This window comes from Sarcophilus harrisii, chromosome 3, assembly GCF_902635505.1.
Source record: "Sarcophilus harrisii chromosome 3, mSarHar1.11, whole genome shotgun sequence".
Taxonomy (NCBI): domain Eukaryota; kingdom Metazoa; phylum Chordata; class Mammalia; order Dasyuromorphia; family Dasyuridae; genus Sarcophilus; species Sarcophilus harrisii.
Genome location: NC_045428.1, coordinates 595,231,404 through 595,253,122, shown reverse-complemented (window position 1 = coordinate 595,253,122; position 21,719 = coordinate 595,231,404). Strand labels below are relative to the sequence as shown.

The 21,719-nt window shown below is 46.1% G+C and overlaps 1 protein-coding gene across 1 annotated transcript; it reads right to left on the bottom strand.

The window, feature by feature from the left end:
- Nucleotides 1-16,151: 16,151 nt before the first annotated feature.
- CD177 (CD177 molecule) lies at nucleotides 16,152-21,515 on the bottom strand. The gene is made up of 9 exons (XM_012546719.3): nucleotides 21,387-21,515; nucleotides 20,502-20,645; nucleotides 20,201-20,380; nucleotides 19,219-19,350; nucleotides 18,932-19,054; nucleotides 18,288-18,434; nucleotides 17,892-18,068; nucleotides 16,990-17,121; nucleotides 16,152-16,774 (listed from the first exon to the last, which is right to left on the bottom strand). The coding sequence occupies exons 1-9, from the start codon at nucleotides 21,436-21,438 to the stop codon at nucleotides 16,551-16,553; spliced, it is 1,311 nt and encodes a 436-aa protein (XP_012402173.1). The 5' UTR covers nucleotides 21,439-21,515; the 3' UTR covers nucleotides 16,152-16,550.
- Nucleotides 21,516-21,719: the final 204 nt, after the last annotated feature.

The following is a 21,719-nucleotide window of genomic DNA, read 5'->3' as shown; positions in this document are numbered from 1 at the left end:
TACTCTTTGGGGTGGAAGTTGCTTTGTTCTGTTCTGTTTTGTTTTACTAAAGTGTCCTCCTCTGAAGATGAATCATAGTTTTCCCTGTTCTATAGTGGTATTCTTTCTTCTTTGCTGGTTCATTTCTTTTAATAAGACGTATTAATGTAAGCACTTCTAATTGTGGAGGGGATGATTCCCTTCAGTTCTCTACTCTGACTAAGAACCCCAAACCAAGCGTTCTACCTTCTTGCAAGGCCCAAAGCCAGTAGACTCCCTGACCTGCTGCTTCTGCATTTACTGGGTGCTGGTTCAGTCTTGCCCAGGGTTGCTTCCCAATCAGCCAAGGTTCACTCTGCCTTCCTGGACTTTTTTTGCTATCATTAAATGATCTTACTGAGATTTTCTGTGCATGATTTATTAAACTGATAGTCTTTCTGATGTTGAACCAGCCTTAAAAGACTTGTATAAAACCTATTTTGCCATGATGAATAATTGTTTTATTGTATCACTATAATCTGTTGACTGATATTTTAGGCAGTATTTTTGTATTCGCCTATCATCCTCAACTAGCAAAATCAGTCTGTCATTTTCTTTTTTAGTGTGATCCTTACCTAGTTTTAAATTAAGGGCTTATTTTTAAAAGGCGTTTGCTATAAGTTTAATTTTATCAAACTTATAATTCATTTAAATATAACTTAATTTTTTTGATATTGTAAAATAAAAACTTAAAATCTTGATAAGTGTACTGCTTTCTACATGGAAGCAGACACATACATTTCTATTTTTAGCAGTCAGCAGCAAAAAATATGTTTTGCAGGTCTCAGGATATTCAATATAGCCTTAGCCACAAAATTTTAAGCAGGCTATCATATTACTGCAGAAGAGCAATGGACATACATCTCTCTTTACAACTCCCAAGAAATTGTGTCCTTGTTCATAAAGATGATAGGGGTAGGATGGAGAAAGAACTTTAAGCCTTAACAAATTTTGTACCATTCAAATAGATTATCTTTGTTTTACAAAGGGAGAAAAACTATTTTTCACCAAAGTACATTATACTCAGTAGCTTGATTATTGATTGATCAGTAATTTTTAACAAAACTTCCATCAGAAAGAAATCAGTTTATGAATGACCAAACATGAAATTGTTCAATGCTTCTAAAACTCTTACTATTTAACAAAGGGTAAGCACCCTGTTTGGTTCCCTCTCTTTATCTTTGTTCAAACAGAAACAAGGTCACTAAACCATACACAGAGATTTTTGTGGACAAATATTGATTTATAAAACAGTAAATTAATATTCTGTATATTTATATATTATTCACGTTTATTTGTTTTATTTACTCTTTCCCTATTATGTTTTATTCTGATTTGGGTATCACTCAGGAGCATTACAGGCCCAATGCAGCCAGGAGTATTTGACACTTCTGCCTTCTCCCCTTCATGAATTTGACAATTCAACTAGACTGGCCTATTTTTTGTTTGTTGCAAATGACACTCAATTTCCCAATACTGTACTTTTTTTACTGATTGTAAACCAGAAACTATTTGGCAAGTATCTCTAGCTTCATTCTTTTCTGGCAGAAAAGGAGTGGGTAGATCTCTCTGTCAAGGTACCCTGAGTGGTTGGGGCAGGGTTATGTGTTATGGCTCAAAACCACTTATGGTGTTTTCCTTCCACTAGATCTCATTTTACCATTTAACAACAATTAGGTTTTATAGAAGTACTTTTACTTTGAAGAGATAAGAAGAACTGAGAGAAATGGAGTTGAAAACAGCAACAGTGATGGTCACTCATTACAGAAGACTCGTGTATCTCATGATCTTCTCAGAACCAACACTGTCTTCCATTTACCTAAATGCAATGAAATTTCATGTGAGCAGCCTCCCAGCCAATGCTGGCTTTTAATGGACTTTTTAATTTAATAAAATAGGTCTTAATAATTACATAATTATAAGGAGAAGAGACAGACAGGATGTGAAAGTGACAAAGACACTCTCTGTGGTGTCTGCACCACAGGCTGAGCCAACAATGGATTTGTCCTCTCCAAGCTAAATATTCACATTCAACAAAAACAATGGCATCAAGGCAAAAAGAAGCAGAAGATCTGAGTACTCCTCTGAGAGGAAACAGTTTATTGGTAACTTAAAGGGGAAGTTGAGGCAACACACAGTCAGCAAGTGGTGCAGAAAAGGAATGGGCAGCTCTCAGAGATTTGGTGTGAAGCACTGCATTTGCTCACCTGTGTCAGAACAGTCACAAATACCAAGACTGGTTTGATGAAAATAATGGGAAAATTCAGAATCTGCTAAATGAAAAAACGAGAACTCCACAGGGTGTGCCAGCGAGATAGCTCCTCCATCTCTAAGAAGGCAGCCTTTAATTCCATCAAAAGTAAAGCACAAGCAAAGCTTGGAGAGATGCAGGATTTGTGGCCCAGTAAGAAGGCAGATGAGATTCAGTTTGATGCTGATAGTAACAATTCAAAGTGCTTTAATGAAGTCCTGAAATTACTTATGGGCCAAAGAGCTATGTTGCAGCTCATGTACTCAGTGCTGGTGGAGTTGTTCCTTAATTGAATTAGGAGTTATCAATGATTATCTGGGAAACACATTTGACCAGACTCTTCAGAGGCCCTTAAAAAACTGCAGTTCTGAAAGTTAGCTTAAGTAGGTTTGAGTCAGTGTAAATCTTGGAACATCTTTGTAGAATATGGACTCTGTGCCTCTATCAGAGGGAACAGGTGGCAGGGAAGGGGGTCAGGGGTGGGAGAAAGGGACTTCTCTCTCCTTCCTTCCATCGGCCATGGAAATCTAACTCCGAGATACTTGCCCAGCAGAAGATGCCCATTCAACAATTCGAGGGAATCAAAGCTAGAAACAGAAGCAATGACTCAAGGGAGAAAACATGTCCAGGAACGTGACCCCCTGGCAGCTGAGAAGATGGTTAACTACGGAGTCAAGGGAGAACCAGCCCTGGCTTCCAAGAGTCATTTTGAGGAGATGACTCTATGCATAGAACAATAGACACGGAGACTTGGAATGATTTGTCTTGGCCACAAATGCTCCTTCCCTGTGTGCTGCTTCTGCCTCAATGGATGCTTTCCCACTTTTCTGATAAATGTTTTGTGTAGTATTTAGGGAGATCAAGAGAGAATAGCTCTCTACCATGGGTGGTTTTTTGTTTGTTTGGTTTTTTGCTATAAGCTTCCGATTCTAAAAGAAGTGACAGACGCACATCTCCTTACCAAAAGGGAATGCCTTCCCTATCTTGGATATACCTCTATTATCTATATGTGTTGTCTTCCCTGTCTACCTGTAAGTTATCCCCCCACCTGGCTAGCATTTACGTGCCTGTTTAAGGCTGGCAAAGCAATGAACATATATTACCTAATTTGATTCTCACAACAACATGAGCAGATAGGTGCCATGTTTACTCCCATTTTCCATATGAGGAAACTGAGGCAGAAAGAAGTTAAGTGATTTGTTCAGAGTCACATAAATCTGAGAATAGACTTAAACTCAGGATAGACTGTCTCATAGGTGCTTCAAAGAAACCAAAGGTGGGTTTCTTTGCTTGATTAATTAAAGCTAGGAAGGCCACTGGAGGAAAACTGGAAGATGTGAGCTGGGTATTCCATGTCTGATTTAATCTTCTTTCCTGTTTTTCCCTTATAAACTCAAAAGTGACATAATTGTGGATGCTATCTAAGAAGTTGAGAGAGAGAAGGAAAAACTACAATCTGGGGGGGGGGGAACAGCAGAAAATGTCTATTTGGAGGGGTGTGCTATTTTCATCCCCAAAACTTGAAATCAGGCCATTTGAGAATTTTTGTTTTGCTTTGTTTTATCCAATTTTAGAACTGCCTTCTCACGCTCTCCCAATATATTGCAGAAGAGGAAACAGGTCGCCTTCTTATGGAAGACACCCTGAAGAGTACATCGGGATGCAGATGTCTTCAGTACAGTTTGGCTGGTCCTTGTCCTTTGTTCTTGAAAAGGGACAAAATGACATCACTGTTCGAGTCTGGTTACAGTGTGTCCAGCTGTGGCTGATCAGACCAACACAAGTTCGGAATGCTCTGCCGCAGGTCAGACACAAATGGTCCCTGTGAACGTTTTTTTTTGGGGGGGGGCTTTTCTAACTGTGCATCTTGCATTTCTTCTGAGCTAGTTCAATTCTGCTTTGCTCACAGAGCACGGCTCTCTCTCTGATGAGGGCCCACCATGCTGGATGATCCCATGTCTCCCATGTCACAAATCAATTCTAAAGTTCTTCAGAGAGACCTTGAGAGCGTCCTTGTGTCGCTTTTTCTGACCCTTGTGAGCAGTCGCCCTGGGTGAGTTCTCCATAAAATAGTCTTTTTGGCAAATGTCCATTTGGCATTAGAACAATATGTCCGCCCAGTGAAATTGCGCTCCACACACAATCGACATCTGAGGGTGCCTTGGAATCAGTTCACATCTTCATCCTTAAGCTGCTTGCTACATTTTTCATGCAAACATTAATGTCTCGGAAATCAGCATTTCTTCATTTCCCATAAGCTAGTAAGCTTTTGCATCATTCCTTGGTGTTGGTACAGGTTCTTTCTCCATGCTCCCTCATTTTTAGCTTCCTTTTGTGTATAGTCTTCCCTCATTAGATTGTAAACCCCCAAAGGGCAGAGATTGCCCTTCTTTTTTAATCTATAGTGGTATTCCCTGAGTTGTGTCTGGAACATACACTTAACAAATATTTATTACCTGATAGAAGTTACTACAAATAAGAGGTCAATTTATTGTTTTGTTGATTGTCATGACTTAAGAAAGGGATGGAGAAAGTATTAAAATGGAGAATAAAGAATAAAGTCAAAAGTATGTCTTGAATTATTATTTTTTTTTTTGGCAAGCTGGATGTTAAATATTTATCAGCACTTTCTTGCCTAGAGCTCAAACTACCTTATCTGCCTTTCCTAGATCTCCTGGGCCCCTTCTTGCTCCAATCCTTTCCCCTGGATGTCGCTTTACTACAAATTATCTTCCTTTGTCTTTCCTGCCCAGAATCTCTCTCCTCCGAGAGCTCTTTCCTTTCTATATCTACCCCTCCCCAGCCCTTTCCCCTGTAGAGGAGTCAGAGACAAACTTTGGAGAAGAAATTACTAATAATAATTGGTAAGAACTACGTATCATGACTGGGAATTGTGGTGAACACCTGCAATTCATGTTACTGGGGAGACAGAGGCTAGTGGATCTCTTGAGTTTGGGAGTTCTAAACTGTACTGACTGAGTAGATCAGCTACTAGATCCGACATCTCCATGGTGAGTCCCCGGGAGCACGGGGCCCACCAGATTGCCAAGGGGCTAACCTGCTCAGGGCTAAAATGCACAAAATCAAAGCAGTATAGAGAGATTGCCCTTGAGGGAAGTCATTGCCTTCTAGCCTGGGCAATAAGGGGAGACCCAATCTTAAAAAATAAAAACAAAAAGAAAAAAAAAATGAAACAAAAAAAGCATTGTTAGTCACAATCACAGATAATAATGTATAATGCCCCAGATCGATTTTTAATTGACTTTGATCATCTCTCTGAGACAGCCTTCTGACGCATAAGCAGGGTGAGCAGTGATTTGGATGTAACCCCCAAATGCAGGGCAAAAAGAACCAACTCCATCCCACCGTCTCTTATTTCATTGAATGAAGTGCCATTACAACCTGTGGGCTACTGCTAGCTTCTGAGGGCAGGATGGAGATGGAAAGGTTTCAGGAGGGTGCTGAGGGAGTTACCAATGAAGAGGAAGCAAATAAGACACAAGATAAATGCGACACGAGTGACTTGCCCATGTAATGATCATAAAGAGTCCAGAGACATAGTTTCTGGGTGACGTAATAATTTTATTGTTAATAAATTATTTATTATTATATATTTAGATAATATAATTATATAAATTATGATTACATAATAAATTTATTATTAATAGCAGAGGGTATTAATAAAATGGTGACTATTTGGCTGTCTCTTTTAGACCAAAGACAACCATGTGGCAAACTCACAGTTTATATATCCTTTGAAGAGTCGGTGTTCAATAAGAGCTGTAATCACTCTGATTGTACAACGTATTGGAATTAAAATGAAGGGCTGAACATGTTGCCCTAGAATAGAGAAATTATCTCTATACCATCTCACTCACTGCCTTGGACTGTCTAAACAAGAGGATCTGTCTTTACCCAATTAGAGTAAAACACAATGGGCTTCCTCACCCTAGAAGAAATTCCTCCTAAGGTTGAGTGGAGTCTGACCAAGATCAGGAGAGATAATTACAACTCATTTTTATTAATATTAATTTTTTAAATAATTATAACTTTTTATTGACAGAACCCATGCCTGGGTAATTTTTTACAACATTATCCCTTGAACTCATTCTGTTCCGACTTTTCCCTTCCCTCCCTCCACCCCCTCCCCGAGATGGCAAGCAGTCTTATACATGTTAAATATGTCACAGTATATCCTAGATACAGTATATGTGTGCAGAACCGAACAGTTCTCTTGTTGCACGGGAAGAATTGAATTCAGAATACAACTCATTATTAATGATGTTCTTCCAAGAAACTGACTTTTTTTTTTTGATAAGCAATTGGCAATAGGCTAGGCAATAGGCAATAGGCTAGGCAAGTTAAATGACTTACCTAGGGTCACACAGCTAGAAAGTCTGACTTTTTTTTTAAGGAGGAATTTGCAAGTCAGAGAGAGCTCTGTTTATCCCCAAGATATTGGTTATTTTTCTCTTACTCAGAATGACATGTCTATTAAAAAGGAGACAAAGTCAAATCTGGCCTAGACACTTCCCAGTTCTGTGACTCTGGACAAACCACATAATCTCTTTATTGTACAGTAATCCAAATTCTCAAAAATACATATCTGGAGAAGGAATGCCTATTCTCCCCCCCCCCCCCAATGTTTGAATGTCTTTATTAGAATGAAAAGTGTTTTATAATTGTGTTCATATAATCCTGGCCTTAGTCTAGACGGGTAAACTCCCAAGTACTTTATAATGCCTATAGTTATAATTAAATAATAGTTTTTTTATTTTCAAAATATATGCAAAAATAGTTTTCAATATTCACCCTTGTAAAACCTTGTGCACCAAATTTTTCTCCCTTCCTCTAGACAGGAAGCAATCCAATATATGTTAAACATGTACAATTTTTCTATACATATTTCCACAATTATCATGCTGCACAAGAAAAATAAGATCAAAAATGAAGAAAAAATGAGGAAAGAAACAAAACACAAGCCAACAACAAAAAAGGTTAAAAAAATAAAAGTATGCTGTGATCCACATTCAATCCCCACAATTCTCTCTGGATGTGGATGGCTTTCTTTATCACAAGGTCATTGGAACTGGCCTGAATCACCTCATTTTTGAAAAGAGTCACTTCCCATGTATACATATATTGTATTTAACTTATACTTTAACATATTTAACATGTATTAGTCAACCTGCCATGGTGGGGGGAGGGGAAGGAGGGGAAAAATTGGAACAAAAGGTTTGGCAATCATCAGTGCTGAAAAATTCTCCATGCATATAACTTGTAAATAAAAAACTATAATAAAAAAAAAGAAAAGAAAAAGCTATTTTTTTTATTATTTTAAAAATTAAAAAAGAAAAGAAAAGAGTCACGTCCATCAGGATTGATCATCATGTAATCTTGTTGTTGCTGTGTACAATGATCTCCTGGTTCTGCTCATTTCCCTCAGCATCAGTTCCTGTAAGTCTCTCCAGGCCTCTCTGAAATCCTCCTGCTGGTCATTTCTTACTGAACAATAATGTTCCCTAACATTCACTTACCATAACTTAAGGAATACCCGTCCTTAAAACACACACACACACACACACACACACACACACACACACACACATACACACACACACACAGGAATCATTATACGTTCACCAAACACATGACTTAAAAGAGTCATCTGGGAGAGGATGGACAACCATCTGTCAGCGATCGATCCTGGGGATTCGTCCTCTGGGAGGGCTTGGGACCCATGAGGTTTGGGTTGCCTTCTAACTCTCTAGGAAGGATATGGGGAAAGTGGGAGGAGATAGAATGAGGTTAAGGTAAAGAGTTTGCTTTAGTCAGGAGGACTGTTCAGGTGCGATGTGAAGAGGAGGCATCTTGGTCTTCTCAGGCAAGTAGGAGACAGGAGCAGCTTCTGAGAGATGGGACAGAGGGAGGTCAGTCCCTGGGGGGGAGGATTCCTAAGCATGTGATAAGTCAAGAGAGTAGGATTTTGAAATGGATGCGATCTCTGTGTTTGTGGTTGTATCTTGTCTTTTCCTCTTTGTCCTGCCTCAGGTCCCGTGGGATACAAGGGCTGAGCACTGGTCCTTTCCCTTGTTCATAAACCCCGTGGCCCTCTGGCAAACACACCAGGATGCTCCTCTCTCTCCTCCCACCCCTCTCAGGGAAAAGTGAAGGCAAAGGCATCCGGGTGGTAGAGGTGGGATCCGGACCTGTTTCTTACTTTTTACTGAGGTCTCAGGGTGACCTTCTGGGAAAGTGGAGAATGAATTAAAGATGAGGGTTAGAGTCCTGAGGACCTGAGTAAGATTGGCAGAGAAAGACTCAAGGACTGGCAAAATTACACAAGCAGGGAAGGGCATGATGGGGATCCGTTTAACCTTGTAGTCTCACCACCGTAGAAGTCATGGGCCGACCCTCTTTTCTGTGCCCAGTTATATCAAGCCCCTGATGTTAAATTTCCCCATACATCTGTCTATGGCCTACTCCTCTTTGCTGAATCCCTTTTGGGGGCGCTCTGCCTGGTGCTGCTTCCCCTTCCCCCTTCCCCCGCCACTGGGCTCTCTCCTCTCATCCCACCATGTCTCATGTGTCTGTCTCTTTCTTGCTAACCAGCCCTTTTGGGGTGCGAGGCTCCTCCAGGGATTCACCCTGGCTAAGGGCGCTCCAACCTCACGGGGTCTCCTTCCTCCTGGTTAATTGGGCGTTACTAGGGAGTGGGTCTTTTCCATTGTTAATCACCATATGATCGCACCTCTTCACTTGTACCGAATTAAACCTTTGTGCTTAAACAAAGCCACCTTCTGCCAAAGAGAACGGCCAGTGGGAATTCGCGGGACCCAACCCCAGTTTGGAGCCAGGAGTTGCTGCCCTGAACACACCCTTTGGGGCCAATCGCTCTCCTACATCGCATCCTTCTTGCCCTGGTCCTGGAGACTCTGGTTTTTGTGAAATGGACACTCTGGAGGGCTGGGGGTGATGGTGAGACAAGGGCAGAGGTTCGGGGACAGAGACGGAGAAACGCGCACCCAGAAAGAGAGTCGGGGACGGAGAGAGTGAGAGAGACAGAGACAAAGAGTCAGGGACAGGGAGACAGAGACAGAGAGACAGGGACAGAGAAAGACAGAAATAAACAGAGACAGAGTTAGAGAGAAAGACAGAGACAGAAAAAGAGAGACAGAGACAGAGACAGAGAAACACACACCCAGAAAGACAGAGACAGAGACAGAGAGAAAGACAGAGACAGAAAAAGAGAGACAGAGACAGAGAAACACACTCCCAGAAAGAGAGCCGGGGACAGAGGAAGACAGAGAAGGAGAGCGAGAGAGACAGAGAAATAGAGACAGAGAGACAGGGACATGGAGACAGAGAGACAGGGACAGAGGAAGACAGAGAAGGAGAGCGAGAGAGACAGAGAAATAGAGACAGAGAGACAGGGACATGGAGACAGAGAGACAGGGACAGAGGAAGACAGAGACAGAGACAGAGACGAGAGAGAAACACACACTGAGACAGGGACAGAGACAGAGAGACACACACAGAGGGACCGGGACAGAGAGATTCAGCCTCGAGGGTTATATCCAGCTGGGGAAAGGGAGAGGAGAGAGATTCGGGCGCCGGGCGGGGGACTGAGTGACCCCGGTGCTCCTGCTGCCTTAATTTACAGAAATAAGGAGGATGGGAGCGAAATCAGGCTCGGACGCCCTGCGCTTCTCTGCGAGGCGGGAGAGGGCGGGCGCCGCAGGCGGAGCGCAGCCTGGGACCCAGGCCCCGCGGGCGGGCGTGGGAGGCGGTGAGCCGGGCCCAGGTCCGGCCGTGCCCGCTCTGCTGCCCCAGGCCGCGGCTCCGGACGCTATCCCAGCGCCGCAGCGCGGCCCGAGGGCACGACACCAGCGCGCCCGGGAGAGACCGAGGATGCCGCGGGCGCCTCTGGCGCGCTCTCCCCGCCCTGCCTGGAACCCCGAGCCCGGCGACGGGAAAGGCGACGTGCCGGTCCTGGGGGCGGAGAAGCGGCGGCCTCCGCGGTCCCCGTTAGCTGCAGCGGGCGGGAAGCACGGGGCTGCGGGGAAATGCGCAGAGACCAGGAGCTGGGGTGCTCCGGGACTAGCGACCCCCCCGCCCCCCCTCTCTCCGGCTGCAGGGACGCGCCCCCGGGGGGCTTTGGGGCGTTCGGGAGCGACCGGAAACCTCCCGGGCAGCCCACGGAGCCGCAGCAGGACACACTCGGAGTCAGGGGGCGTGGGTGCGGCCGGGGCTGAGTCAGGCGGAAACCGGGGGGAGGGAGAGCCGGGGGCTTCGTTCTGGCTGCGCTTCTCGTTCCCCGGTCCCTGGCGCGCTCGGACACGGTTCTCGGCGACGGCCTCCCCCCCGAAGGGGCAGCGCCCAGAGTCCGGGGGAGGCTGGTCTCGGTGTCTCCCCTTTTACCGACCTCATCCCCTCGGGTCTCCGCTTAGTGAGGGCCTGGCACACAGTAGGCACTTAATAAATGCTTCTTCGGTTGATTTGTCCAACCTCAAGCCCTGTGCAAAGACTGGTCCAGAGAGGGGCTGCGATTCTCTTCCCCTCAGTTTGCCCCCCTCTCCCCCCCTCCCCAGTGATCCACCCCAGCTGTGATGCTTGCTGGGAATGAGTAACATCATCCCCATCCCTCACTGGCCCCGGAAGGGCGCGGATGATTTCCTCCCCCGAACATCTTTCTAATGTTTGTCATTATTTTCAGGCGCTTCCCTTTGTCTGAATTTCCTCCCCCCAACATCTTTCTAAGATTTTCATTATTTTCAGGCGCTTCCCCTTGTCCATCACTTGGGGAATGATTGGTTTTTCCTCTGCCATAGGAAGAAGGGGATTAAAAGTCCACGACTATTGGTATTGCTGGCTCTATAGGACATTAGCCCCCACCTGGTGTGTTGTGCCGTGTGTAACCGGGCTTTCCAATGACTGAAAGCTTCCAACCTCCTGGGTATGGGAAGCCCTTCAAGGATAACGGGCAGGGCGGCTGCGGGTCTGCAAGCGGGTGGGGGCCCGATCTGCACCACGGCAAGTCTCATCTGAAGGAAAACGCTGGAGGAGGAAGTGAAAGCTGTCGGGATTAGCCCAGCTGTCACTCCGGTGCCCGCCTGCCCCTCCTCCCCCGGCCTGCCCCTCCTCCCCCGGCCTGCCCCTCCTCCCCCGGCCTGCCCCTCCTCCCCCGGCCTGCCCCTCCTCCCAGCTAATCTGTCCCAGCCCGCCGAGAAACACTCCTTGAAGTCTCATGATGGGCCACGCGAGGGAAATATAAATACAAGAACAACCAAAAAAAAAAAAAACAAAAACAAAAAAACCAGTTCCAGCCTTCAAGGAGCTTACATTCTAATAGGAAAAACACCACATAATATGGGAGCTGAAAAGTAGGGACGGAAGGTGGGAAATCACCAAAAGAACATGGGAGCAAAATCCCAGAAGTCAGAAGTCGAATTGGGAAGAGAATAAAGAAAGGCCATCCTGGGCCCAACCTACAACGAAGGCCCCCGGGGGAACTCCCAGGTCAGAGAGATGAGAGATGTTCCAGAGTGAGAAGGTCACAGGCTCTGAGGGAAGTCAGCCTGGGCAGACCAAAGCAGAGGGCACCAGCCTGGCAACAAGGAAATGGGACTTGTTCTGAAATGAACCTGAAAATCATGCCTAGGGATGGATTCCCTCCTCCACCCTCCCTCCTCTGTCCTCACTCCAGTATTTTTCCAGTGACTGAAATGCAGTCGATGATGTTGTAAAAGAAACCAGCCACTAAACCATAAGAAGGATCCCTGTGGACTCCTATTGATTTCGACAACCACATATTAAAATGATCTACATTCAATTATATCTTTACTTATTTCCTGATTGTATTTTAATCTTGTTTCAGAAGGGGCTCTGAGAGACACTCTCTGACATAAAGTACTTAAAGAATTGGGGCATATGGAGTGTACAGTGAGGACCCCATCTCTGGGCTGCTCCCCTTTGGTGTTCACTTGTCATTGAATTCTCACCCGTGACTCCAAGAAGCTATAACACAGACAATGGCCACACTCCAGTGAATTTTCTCAGCAGACAGACTCATCCAATGGAGGGTCACTGAGACCCTCATACCCCTCAGTGAGTTAGGGCAGTGTGGGAAGACTTCCCCTGCTTGGCAAATCAGGATGACTCCAGAAGAGAGGGAGGTCGACTTAATGAAGATGTTCATATGTTTCAATCCTGTCCAACTCCTCACAATCTCATTTGAGGTTTTCTTGGCAAAGACATTAGAGCTCTTTGCTGTTTCCTTCTCCAGTTCATTTTCCAGATGAGGAAACTGAGGCAAACAGAGTAAAATAACTTGTCTAGGGTCACCCAGCTAGTAAGTATCTGAAGCTAGATTTGAACTCATGAAGATGAGTTGGTCTTCCTGTCTCTTGGGCCAAAAGCTGCCCATAAAGTTTGCAAAACACTATAAATGTTATCCCTTGGTCTTACAATGACCTTGGGAAGTGGGTACTATTATTTCCCTCATGTTGCAAGTAGGGATGAGTTCTGCTCCCTTAGGGTTTTAGCTTAGAGGTTTGCCAGACAAGGAGAACAGAATTATCATTTCATTTTTAATTAATTAATTAATTTTAATATACATTGCTTTATGAATCATGTTAGGTGAGAAAAATCAGAGCAAAAGGGAAACACCATAGGAGATATTAAAAAAAAAAAAAAAAAAAAAACAGAAAAAAGAAGTGAATGTAGCCTGTGTTGATTTACATTCAGTCTCCAACACTCTCTTTCTGGATGCAGATGGCATTTTCTGTCCAAAGTCTATTGGGATTGCCTTGGATCACTGACCCATTGAGAAGAACCAGGTCTTTCACAGCCGATTACTGCACTTACTTGCACTTATTGTGTACAATGTATTCCTGATTCTGCTCGTTTCACTAGGCATCAGTTTGTGGAAATCTTTCCAGGCCTTTCTAAATTCGCGCTTGTTCATTAATTTTTTATAGCACAATATCTCATTACCTTCCAGGTTATCGCTCCTTTTGACAGCTTTTTCTGGTTTGGGATTTGGTCCCCTCTGTGAGAGAGCTCATCCTCACTTAATATGAACATCCAGAACAGAGACAGAACGGAGAACTGAGAACCTGTCAGAGGCTGGGGAGAGGTTCTCAGTTTGCAGAGCAGAACGCAGACTCAGATTCTCATGATTCCAGGCATCAGACACTTACTATGTGACCCCAGGCAAGTTACTTAACCCTGAAGGCCTCAAAATATTTTTTTTTAGGTTAAAAATGTGCACTTCTTCTAAACATACTGCCATGCTCATCAGGCTGTACAAGAAAAATCAGATCAAAAGGGGATAAAAGACAAGAATGAAAAAAAAACCGAGTAAACAAACAAAAATAACCAAAAAAAGGTGAAAATAGTATCCTTTGATCCACATTCAGTCTCCATAGTTCTCTGTCTAGATGTGGATGGTTCTTTTCCATCACAAGTCCATTGGAATTGCCTTGAATCCCTTAAGGTTCTAGCTCAGAGGTTTTCCACTTTCCAGAAAAGGAGGCAAGAAAATGGGGTTATCACTTCTTTTGACAACTCTTTCTAGCTTGGGACTTTGTCGTCTCTGTGAGAAAACTCATCCAACAATTATTGTTAAAAAAATTTTTTTCAAGTAGATGGGAATAATGTTCTAGTGGTACCAACGATTTTGGCCACTGTTCCATGCCACTCCTTCCTTTCTTATTCCTTTCTCCCTCCCCTCTGTATCCTGCCCACAATATTGCAAACTTTGTCCTAGAATATTCCATTATAAGAGAGTATTCCCCCCCCCAAAATTTGCAGGTCATCAGGGACAAGGACAGAGCCCAGAAGATGTAACAATGAGGCTCTTTTTGGAGTGATTCAGTCATTCTTCAACTTTGGAAGAGTTTCTTAACCTGAAGAACTTGTTTTAAAAATATTTTGATAAACTATTATATCAACATAACTGGGTTTTTTTTTTTTTGATGATCCTATGTATTTTTGTTTTATGCCCTTAAAAACATTATTCTGAGAAGTCCATAGGCTGCCAAAGGCCTCTGAAACATAAAACCAATTTGGACCATGCCTTTAAGTAACCCGTTTTAAAGGATCTGAGGCTTTATGTTTATGAAAAGGCCAAGAAAGAAGCCGAGAAACCAACAAAGACAATAAATGGCCCCTACACCAATGACTGATGTAGTACATTATCTTCTCATTGTTGTTATTCAGTCATTCTGGCTCTTTGTGGCCATGTGGCCTATAACTGGCCAATACTGTTCATGGAGTTTTCTTGGCAAAGATACTGGAGTGTTTTGCCAATTTCTTTTTCAGTGGATTAAGGCAAATAGAGTTAAATGACTTGCCCAGGATCACACAGGTAATAAATATCTGAGGGCAGATTTGAACGCTAGTCTTCCCAACTTAGGTCTAATTTTCCATTAAGCCACCTAGCTGCCCCCAATTTTTCCCTACCATTTATTTATATGTAGATGGTGGTTCTTTATCTTGTTTGTTTTTTAGACCCCTTTGGTAGTCTGATCAATTCTACTGGAAATACTCTTTTCAAATGGCTAAATAAAATATGAATACAAAGGAAAATGATGCTATTTAAATACAGATGTAACTTTTTTTCTTTCTAGATCATGAATTCTTTGAAATCTATCTAGCATAAACCAATAGGAGAGTCTTGGGATTAAAAAAATCAGGGAATTCTATGTGCCAGATTTATTTGGTGATTATTGGGCCAATGACCATTGCCCTAGTATTGCCTCTCCCACAGAGATGAAAATTTTGGAAATGTATTGGATGGTCTCTCACTGAGGAAACCAAGGACTGAACAAAGAAGAACTGTCAAAAAAAAAAAAAAAGAAAAAGAAAGAAAGAAAGAAATATTACCCCTGTTCTCTTGCTTCTTTTTCTGGGAAGTGACAAATCTTTGGGGCCAAGTCCCTAAATGAGCAGAACTGGAAAAAACTTGTTTATTCTAGGATAAAGATGTAAGCTCTTTCTGAAAGAGCAGTGTAAGGTCTTAGCCCATTCCCAGATTGTAAACATTGCAGATGTCTTTCCATTATAGGGCACTGGATAAATTGAGTTGTTCACCACAAATGCCATGTCTAGTTGTAAAAACAAACAAACAAACAAAAAAAAAAACTAAAAGGAGAGAAAGGACTTTAAAGTTCAATAATACTTAAATTTGTGCCAGTCTTTCCATAGACATGTAGGAATGAGCACCCTCCAGGTTAGGGAAGTGTGTGTGTGTGTGTGTGTGTCGTTTTTGGAACTACCGTTTTTATGATAACATTTCAATAATGCTTTTATTGAGACCTCATTAATGTTGATAGGAATCAGTGTCAGTAATAACCTCCCCAGGGGAATATTCTAGGAGTGAAAAGTGAAAAGAGTGAAAAGAGTGAAAGTGAATGCTGGGGAAGGAGAGCTTGGGGGTTATTATGCTAGAATATTTCTATCAAAGTGATATAGGAGTGATTACTAAAGTTACAAAAAGGCTCAGCTCCAAGGAACAGAACCACTTTTGGCTCGATCCTCTGCTTTCTGTTTACAGAGAACAGTGGACATGATTAAGACACTGACTTCTCAGGTGAGACGAATTAATATACGTGTCACCACCAGATGGCACTTCAGCCACTCTATAGTAACTTCTTTTCCATCTCTTTCTTGAGCCCAACCCTGTGCTTGTACCCATAGGGAGGAGGCTCTATATTTGATGGAAGCCCAGTGACAGGAAATGGAACTTGCCTTCAAATGACCAAAACCCTGAAATCATCCACTCCAACTTGTTATGCAGTCTCCTATTTCCCAAGGGCTGACATCCCTTTTCCACTCCTAAATCCCAATCCTCTCCAAACATGATATTCAGCAATCATTGTTAATATCCACATGATTTATTGACACAATCAGCACGGGAAACCCATATTAATAGCAGGGAGGTTGGAGTATCTACTAAGAAGAGAAAGGATGCAGAGGCTGAGGGTCTATCATGGACTGAGAAGCAGTGACAGGGAGTTGGGGGGCGAGACAATGAGTGAGAGAGAGTAGTTTTTGATTTGTCCTCCTCCATGCTACAAACAGACCAAGGGCCCAGCTGGATAGAGCATATTTTATTTTCAGGTTTCAGTGAGTATTTCCTCACGCTTCCCGTCATCCCCCTTCCAGCATCAAGGAACTTGGGGATGGGGAAGTCACTGGGAGTCAGGAGCCATTGGTGTTGAAGGTCGTTGCATATCAAAATGTGTCAATGGGTCCCAGAAGCCAAAGGCCCTCAGAATTAGGGGAGATCTCCCCACAAAACCAAGAGAAACCCAACTCCCACTCCCCAGGCTGGGGCTGTGGTGGCAGAAACCCTGTTAAAGAACAACTGGTTCCCCGATGGCTCTCCGCAGAACTCAGACACATTAATGGGTCCAAAAGCTTGGGTTTCCCCAAGTAATTTGCAGTCTCTGGGGTTTGGGGGTGCACAGCCGCGGATGGTCAAGCCACTTGAGATCCCTCCTGTGCCCAGAGAGACCCAGAGAGAGTTCTCACTCTAGAACTGGGGACCCTGGAATACAGCCCTCCCAAACACCACACCTCCCAGAGTCCAGCCCTATCCCGCAGGGAGTCAGGCTTTCTGATTTAACAGCTTTCATCCCAGATTCCCCAGCTTCCTGATCCATCGGCCCAAGTATTCTAACCCAGCCCCAGAAGGAGCCAGGGGAGGTTCTCACCTCCATTGAGCTGCAACCTTCCGTAGTAACATCGGGAGGTGCCCTTTGGACAAGTAAATAGAGGGTCAGTGAAACAGAAGGATCCCAAGGTCACACATGTTGGACACAGGAGATGACCGGGGGCAGGCTCAGCTGTATGGAGAGGAAGAGGGTCAGGGACTTGTTAGGTGATCTCCCCTCCACTCCTCCCGTCTCTGTCTCTCTGTCTTTGTCCCTCTGCGCTTCTCTGGGGTCCCTCATCTTCGTGGTGATTGTGATGAAAAGAGCCCATGACACTGAATTCCTCATCTTGATTCTGTTCTTAACTAATCTGTGTTTATTCTCCTCTCGGCGCCACGACAGCCCAACGAGATGGGAATAAAAATCTTTGTCCATCGGCTATCTCGGGGTTGTTCTGAGAATCAAGTAATGCTGTCTAATGAATGGGAAGCACTTAGAACATGAAAGGTGAGAGCTGGCAGGACCCTTAGAACGGGGAACATCAGAGCTGAAAGAGGACCAAGGGATGTCAGAGCTGGAAGGGAGCTTAGAACAGGGAAGAGCCCTTAGCACAGAAAATGTCAGGGCTGGGAGGGTCCTTGGAACAGGAAATGGCAAAGCTAGGAGGGCCCTTACCACAGGCAACGTCAGGCTGAAAGGGAACCTAGAACAGGCAATGTCAGGATGGGAGGATCCTTAGAATAGGGAATGTCAAAGCCCTTAGAACAGGCAACATGCTACATATGAACTGGAAAAGATCTTAGAAATCATCTAGTTTTAACACCATCATTTCATATATGGGGAGACCGAGTCCTAGAGGGAAGCAAGGACTGTCCCAGATTTGCAAAAGACTCGAGGCTGGGCTCCCGGGGTCTCTCTGTGGGGCACGCCCTTGGATGCTGTGGGAGTGGGCCCTGGGTTACCTGGAGGAGACGGCTTCAAAATGGAAGCCGTGCTGCTGATATTATTGCACATGTTGGAGTTGCAGAGCCGGGTATAGGAGGTGATGGTAATCCCGGGGGGGCCGATCTTGGTAGATCTGGACGAAGCACTGTCAGGCCTTATACACCCCTTACTGCCCAGCATGATGCCGTTGGGTCCTGGAAGTAAAGGGGCTCAGGATGTGGGGGGGATTGAGGACTGGGACTCTTGGAATCCTTGCGAAGCTGGAGGTTAGAGGTCAGGACTACTGGTCCTTTATGGGCTTCGGGGCTGGGGAAGAGGATGTGTGGGCTGCTGGGGCGGTCTCCATAATAGGGTGCCTCCTAAAGGCCCAGGCAAGCTCAGGTCTTTGAAAGGGACGGAGCTGGAGGCCTCACCTGACTCTATGAGCAGCACGGTCTCGTGACACACTTCCCCGGCCTCACACGTGACGTCGGAGTCGGTCTCCAGATTTTGCGGTTCTTCCCTTAGGTTTTGTCCAAAGTATAGAAACACGCTCTGATAACAAGTCAAGGCCCCAGAGGCTGGGGAGGTGACGGGTAAGAGCCTAGCTCATCGCCAGTGTCCGCTTCTCTTGGGAATCCAGCTCTTTTACCCTCTATCTCCCACCCCAGGCTGACCCCCTGGGGACCCTCCTGTGGGAAATTCTGGCATTAGCCAGGGGGAAGTGGCTCCACCCTGGACGGTTCTAATGGGGACTGAGTCTCTGAGGTCAGCAGTTAGGGCCCTGCTCTCCCCATTTTACAGATGAGGAAATGGAAGCTCTTGCTTGGAGTCACTCGAGGAATGAATGACCCACCCAAGAACCAAAGTCTGTCCCTCTGACTCCAAACCTTGGGCATTTTCCACCAGGTGGCAATCCGGGGCAGAACCGTGATGACCCCCCTCCCTCCAGGAGGGAACAGCGTTCCCCAGTGGCTCTCCTGCAAGTTCCGAGCTCTTGGGGAACATAAAGGCTCAAGGGGGGATGGGAGGAGGGATGTGGGATCACAGAGGGCAGGGATCATATGGAATCTGAGACCTTGGCAGCTCTCCTTCAGGGCAATGGGGCCAATGGTCCGGGTCCCGTTGAGCAGTTGGCAGCCCTCCTGGGCTGCCTCCTGGGGGACACAGCCCCGAACCTGCAGAGAATGTGACAAGTCCCCTGGGGAGGAGAAAGAAGGGAGGGATGTACTGAGCCGTGGGCTTGGGATCAGGGGCCTCTGAGGGAGACGAGTCCTGCTTCCCAACCTGTCCCAGTCGAGGGATCGGGAATTTTGGACCCCAGCCCAGACTCAGGAAGCCAAGCTCTCAGACTCTGATTCTCACCTCCCACAAGACGGATGTTTCCTTGGTAGCAGCGAGCAGTGCCCGCGGGGCAGGTGACCATGTAAGTCCTGCCCGGGCAAGAGCGTAAAGACATGCAGGCTGGGCATTGCAAGCCCCCTGGCGCTGGCGGGTCTGGAGAGGGAAAGAGGATGGGGATAGAGCTGAAGGGGGCAGGAGGCCCTAGACCAGACCCCTTGCCTCTTCCCCGGAGATTCTCTCCATCCCTCTTTCTTTCATTATCTCCACTCTCTGCTCCCCTTCTCACATGCCTTGAGCCTCTGTTCTACCCACATTTTGTTCCTGTTTTCCCCTGTTTTTCTGTCTTTCTCCCTATTTTTCTCCATCTGCTCTTTCTTCTACATCTTTCCTCTCCTCTACTTTTCCCTCTGTTCCCTTTCTCTTCCATCCTCTACTTTTCTCCCCAGCCTTCCTATTCTTCTCCTCCTCCTCCTCTCCTCTCCCCCCCCCCCCTCTCTGGTCTCATACTCCCCCCTCTTCACTCCTTCACTCTTTTCCTTCCCTTCCCCTCCCTTCTTCTCATTCCCTCTCCTCATTCTCCCCCCACTCCTCCCTTCCCTTCCTCTCCCCTGTCTTCTTCTTTCCTCCCCTCCCTTCCTTCCTTTTTCCCACTCCTTCTCATTCTTCCCTCTACTCTCCCCTCCCCCATGCTTCCCCCTCTCTTCCTCTTCTCTCTTCCCCTCCCTTTCTTTCCTCTTCCCTCTCCTCATTCCCTCTCCTCATTCTTTCCCCTCTTCTCCCTTCATCCCCTCCCCTCCCCTCCTCTTCCTTCCTCTTCTCTCCTCTTCTCCTTCCTCCCCTCTTCTCATTCCCTCCCCTCATTCTTCCCCCTCCTTTCCTCTCTTCCCCTTATCCTTTCCCTTCCCCTCCCCTCCTTCCTTCTTCTTTCCCCCTTCCCCTTCTCTCCATCCCTCTCTCTCTGTAATTCTCCTCCTTCTTCCCTTCCCCCCTCAGCCCAGCGTACACGTGGGTTCCATTGTCCACAAGGGAACAGTGTTGTCCAGATTGTTGCACAGGTCCGACTGGCAGACTTTGGTGAAAGACGCAATGGTGACCCCAGGGGGTGCTCGGTGCTGGACGTCCTTAGATTCATGGGCTTGGGCTGAGGTGCAGCCCTGACTGGTAATCGCAGTTATCTGGTCCCCTGGAGAGAGAAGGGATTGCCGGGGGAAGGGCTGGGGGCAGACTGGAGATTGGCAGAAGCCCCTGGGGAGGCTGGGGGTGGGCTGGGGAAGTAGAAGAGAGTCCCAGAGCTCTTTCCTTACCTGACTCCACGAGGATAAGCGTCTCCTGACATTTCTCCCCTGCCTGACAGGTCTCATTCAGTTTGACAGTCCAGGCAATGGGGAACTCTGACCTGTCAGCTATGTGGATCAGGTAGCCCTTGAGACAGACCAGGGCCGTGGTTGCTGGGAGAAAGAAAGCTTGACATTAGATGCTCTTCTTTCTGATGTCCCCACCCTCTTAGGTCCAGTCTCTCTCTCTCTCTCTCTCTCTCTCTCTCTCTCTCTCTCTCTCTCCTGAGGCACTTTGGGGTTAAGTGATTTGCCCCGGGTCACACAGCTAGGAAATGTTAAGTGTCTGAAGCCAGATTTGAACTCGGGTCCTCCTGACTTCAGGGCTGGTGCTCTACCCACTGCGCCACGTAGCTGCTCCCAGCCTCTCATTTTCTAAGTGGGAAAACTGAAGTTCACGGAGGTGCATCGATTTGCTCAGAATCAAGCCACAAGGTATAGACAATCAGGGCTCAAATGGCTTCCCCGACTACAGGTTCAAGAGTCCTTCCGAGGTGCTGAGAGCACAGGCTTTTTAGAAGTGTTTTGGTGTCCCCAGACCCTCCCCGTCTCAGGCCCCCAGACACTGGACTCTGAGGATTGTCCAGGCTTCCATTCCTACATCCCTCCCCGCCTCTGCAGGACTGAGGCACTGCTATCCCCAAGCTCATCCTACCTGGGAAGGAAGGATCCAGATTCAGAGTCTTGTCTCCCCACAAACCCTCATACCTGGATAGGCAGCCCCGCACTCTTAGGCACCTCCTCCCCTTTTCCCCCACAACAAGAGCCACCCCAGTCTCCCAAAGCCACCCTTCCTGCCCTGAGATCTTGTGGTTCGGGTCCCTGGTCCTTGTCAGAGGCAGCCCCCAGACATACAAGAAAGCATGAGGGCTCCTCCAAGCAGCCAGAACAGCACCTGGGGCCTCATGGTCTTGGAGCTTTGGTCTCTGTGGGAGCCGATTGTCGTTTATCACTTTCCAAGTAGTTTAGTTCTCCTCTTATGTCCATCCCTCTGGCTGAGCAAACTTCCTCCTCAGATTGGGGAAAGAGCACCCATAATTGCTTAATCATTAGTAAGAGGAGAGGAGTTCCAGGGTACAGGAGCCTTAGCCCCCAGGCTTCTAGTTCCTGGCCAAAATTCCATCTCCGATCCCCACCATCCCCCGGAGCCCTAGGTACCGGCCATTCCCCATGGATTCAGGCCACCTC

Coding starts and splice junctions, on each gene's coding strand:
- CD177 (XM_012546719.3), bottom strand. CDS start 21,438: ATGAGGCCCCAGGTGCTGTTCTGGCTGCTTGGAGGAGCCCTCATGCTT. Junction 20,646..21,386: donor AGGAGCCCTCATGCTTTCTT/GTATGTCTGGGG, acceptor TCTTTCTCCCAG/CAACCACGGCCCTGGTCTGT. Junction 19,055..19,218: donor AAACATCCGTCTTGTGGGAG/GTGAGAATCAGA, acceptor TCTCCTCCCCAG/GGGACTTGTCACATTCTCTG.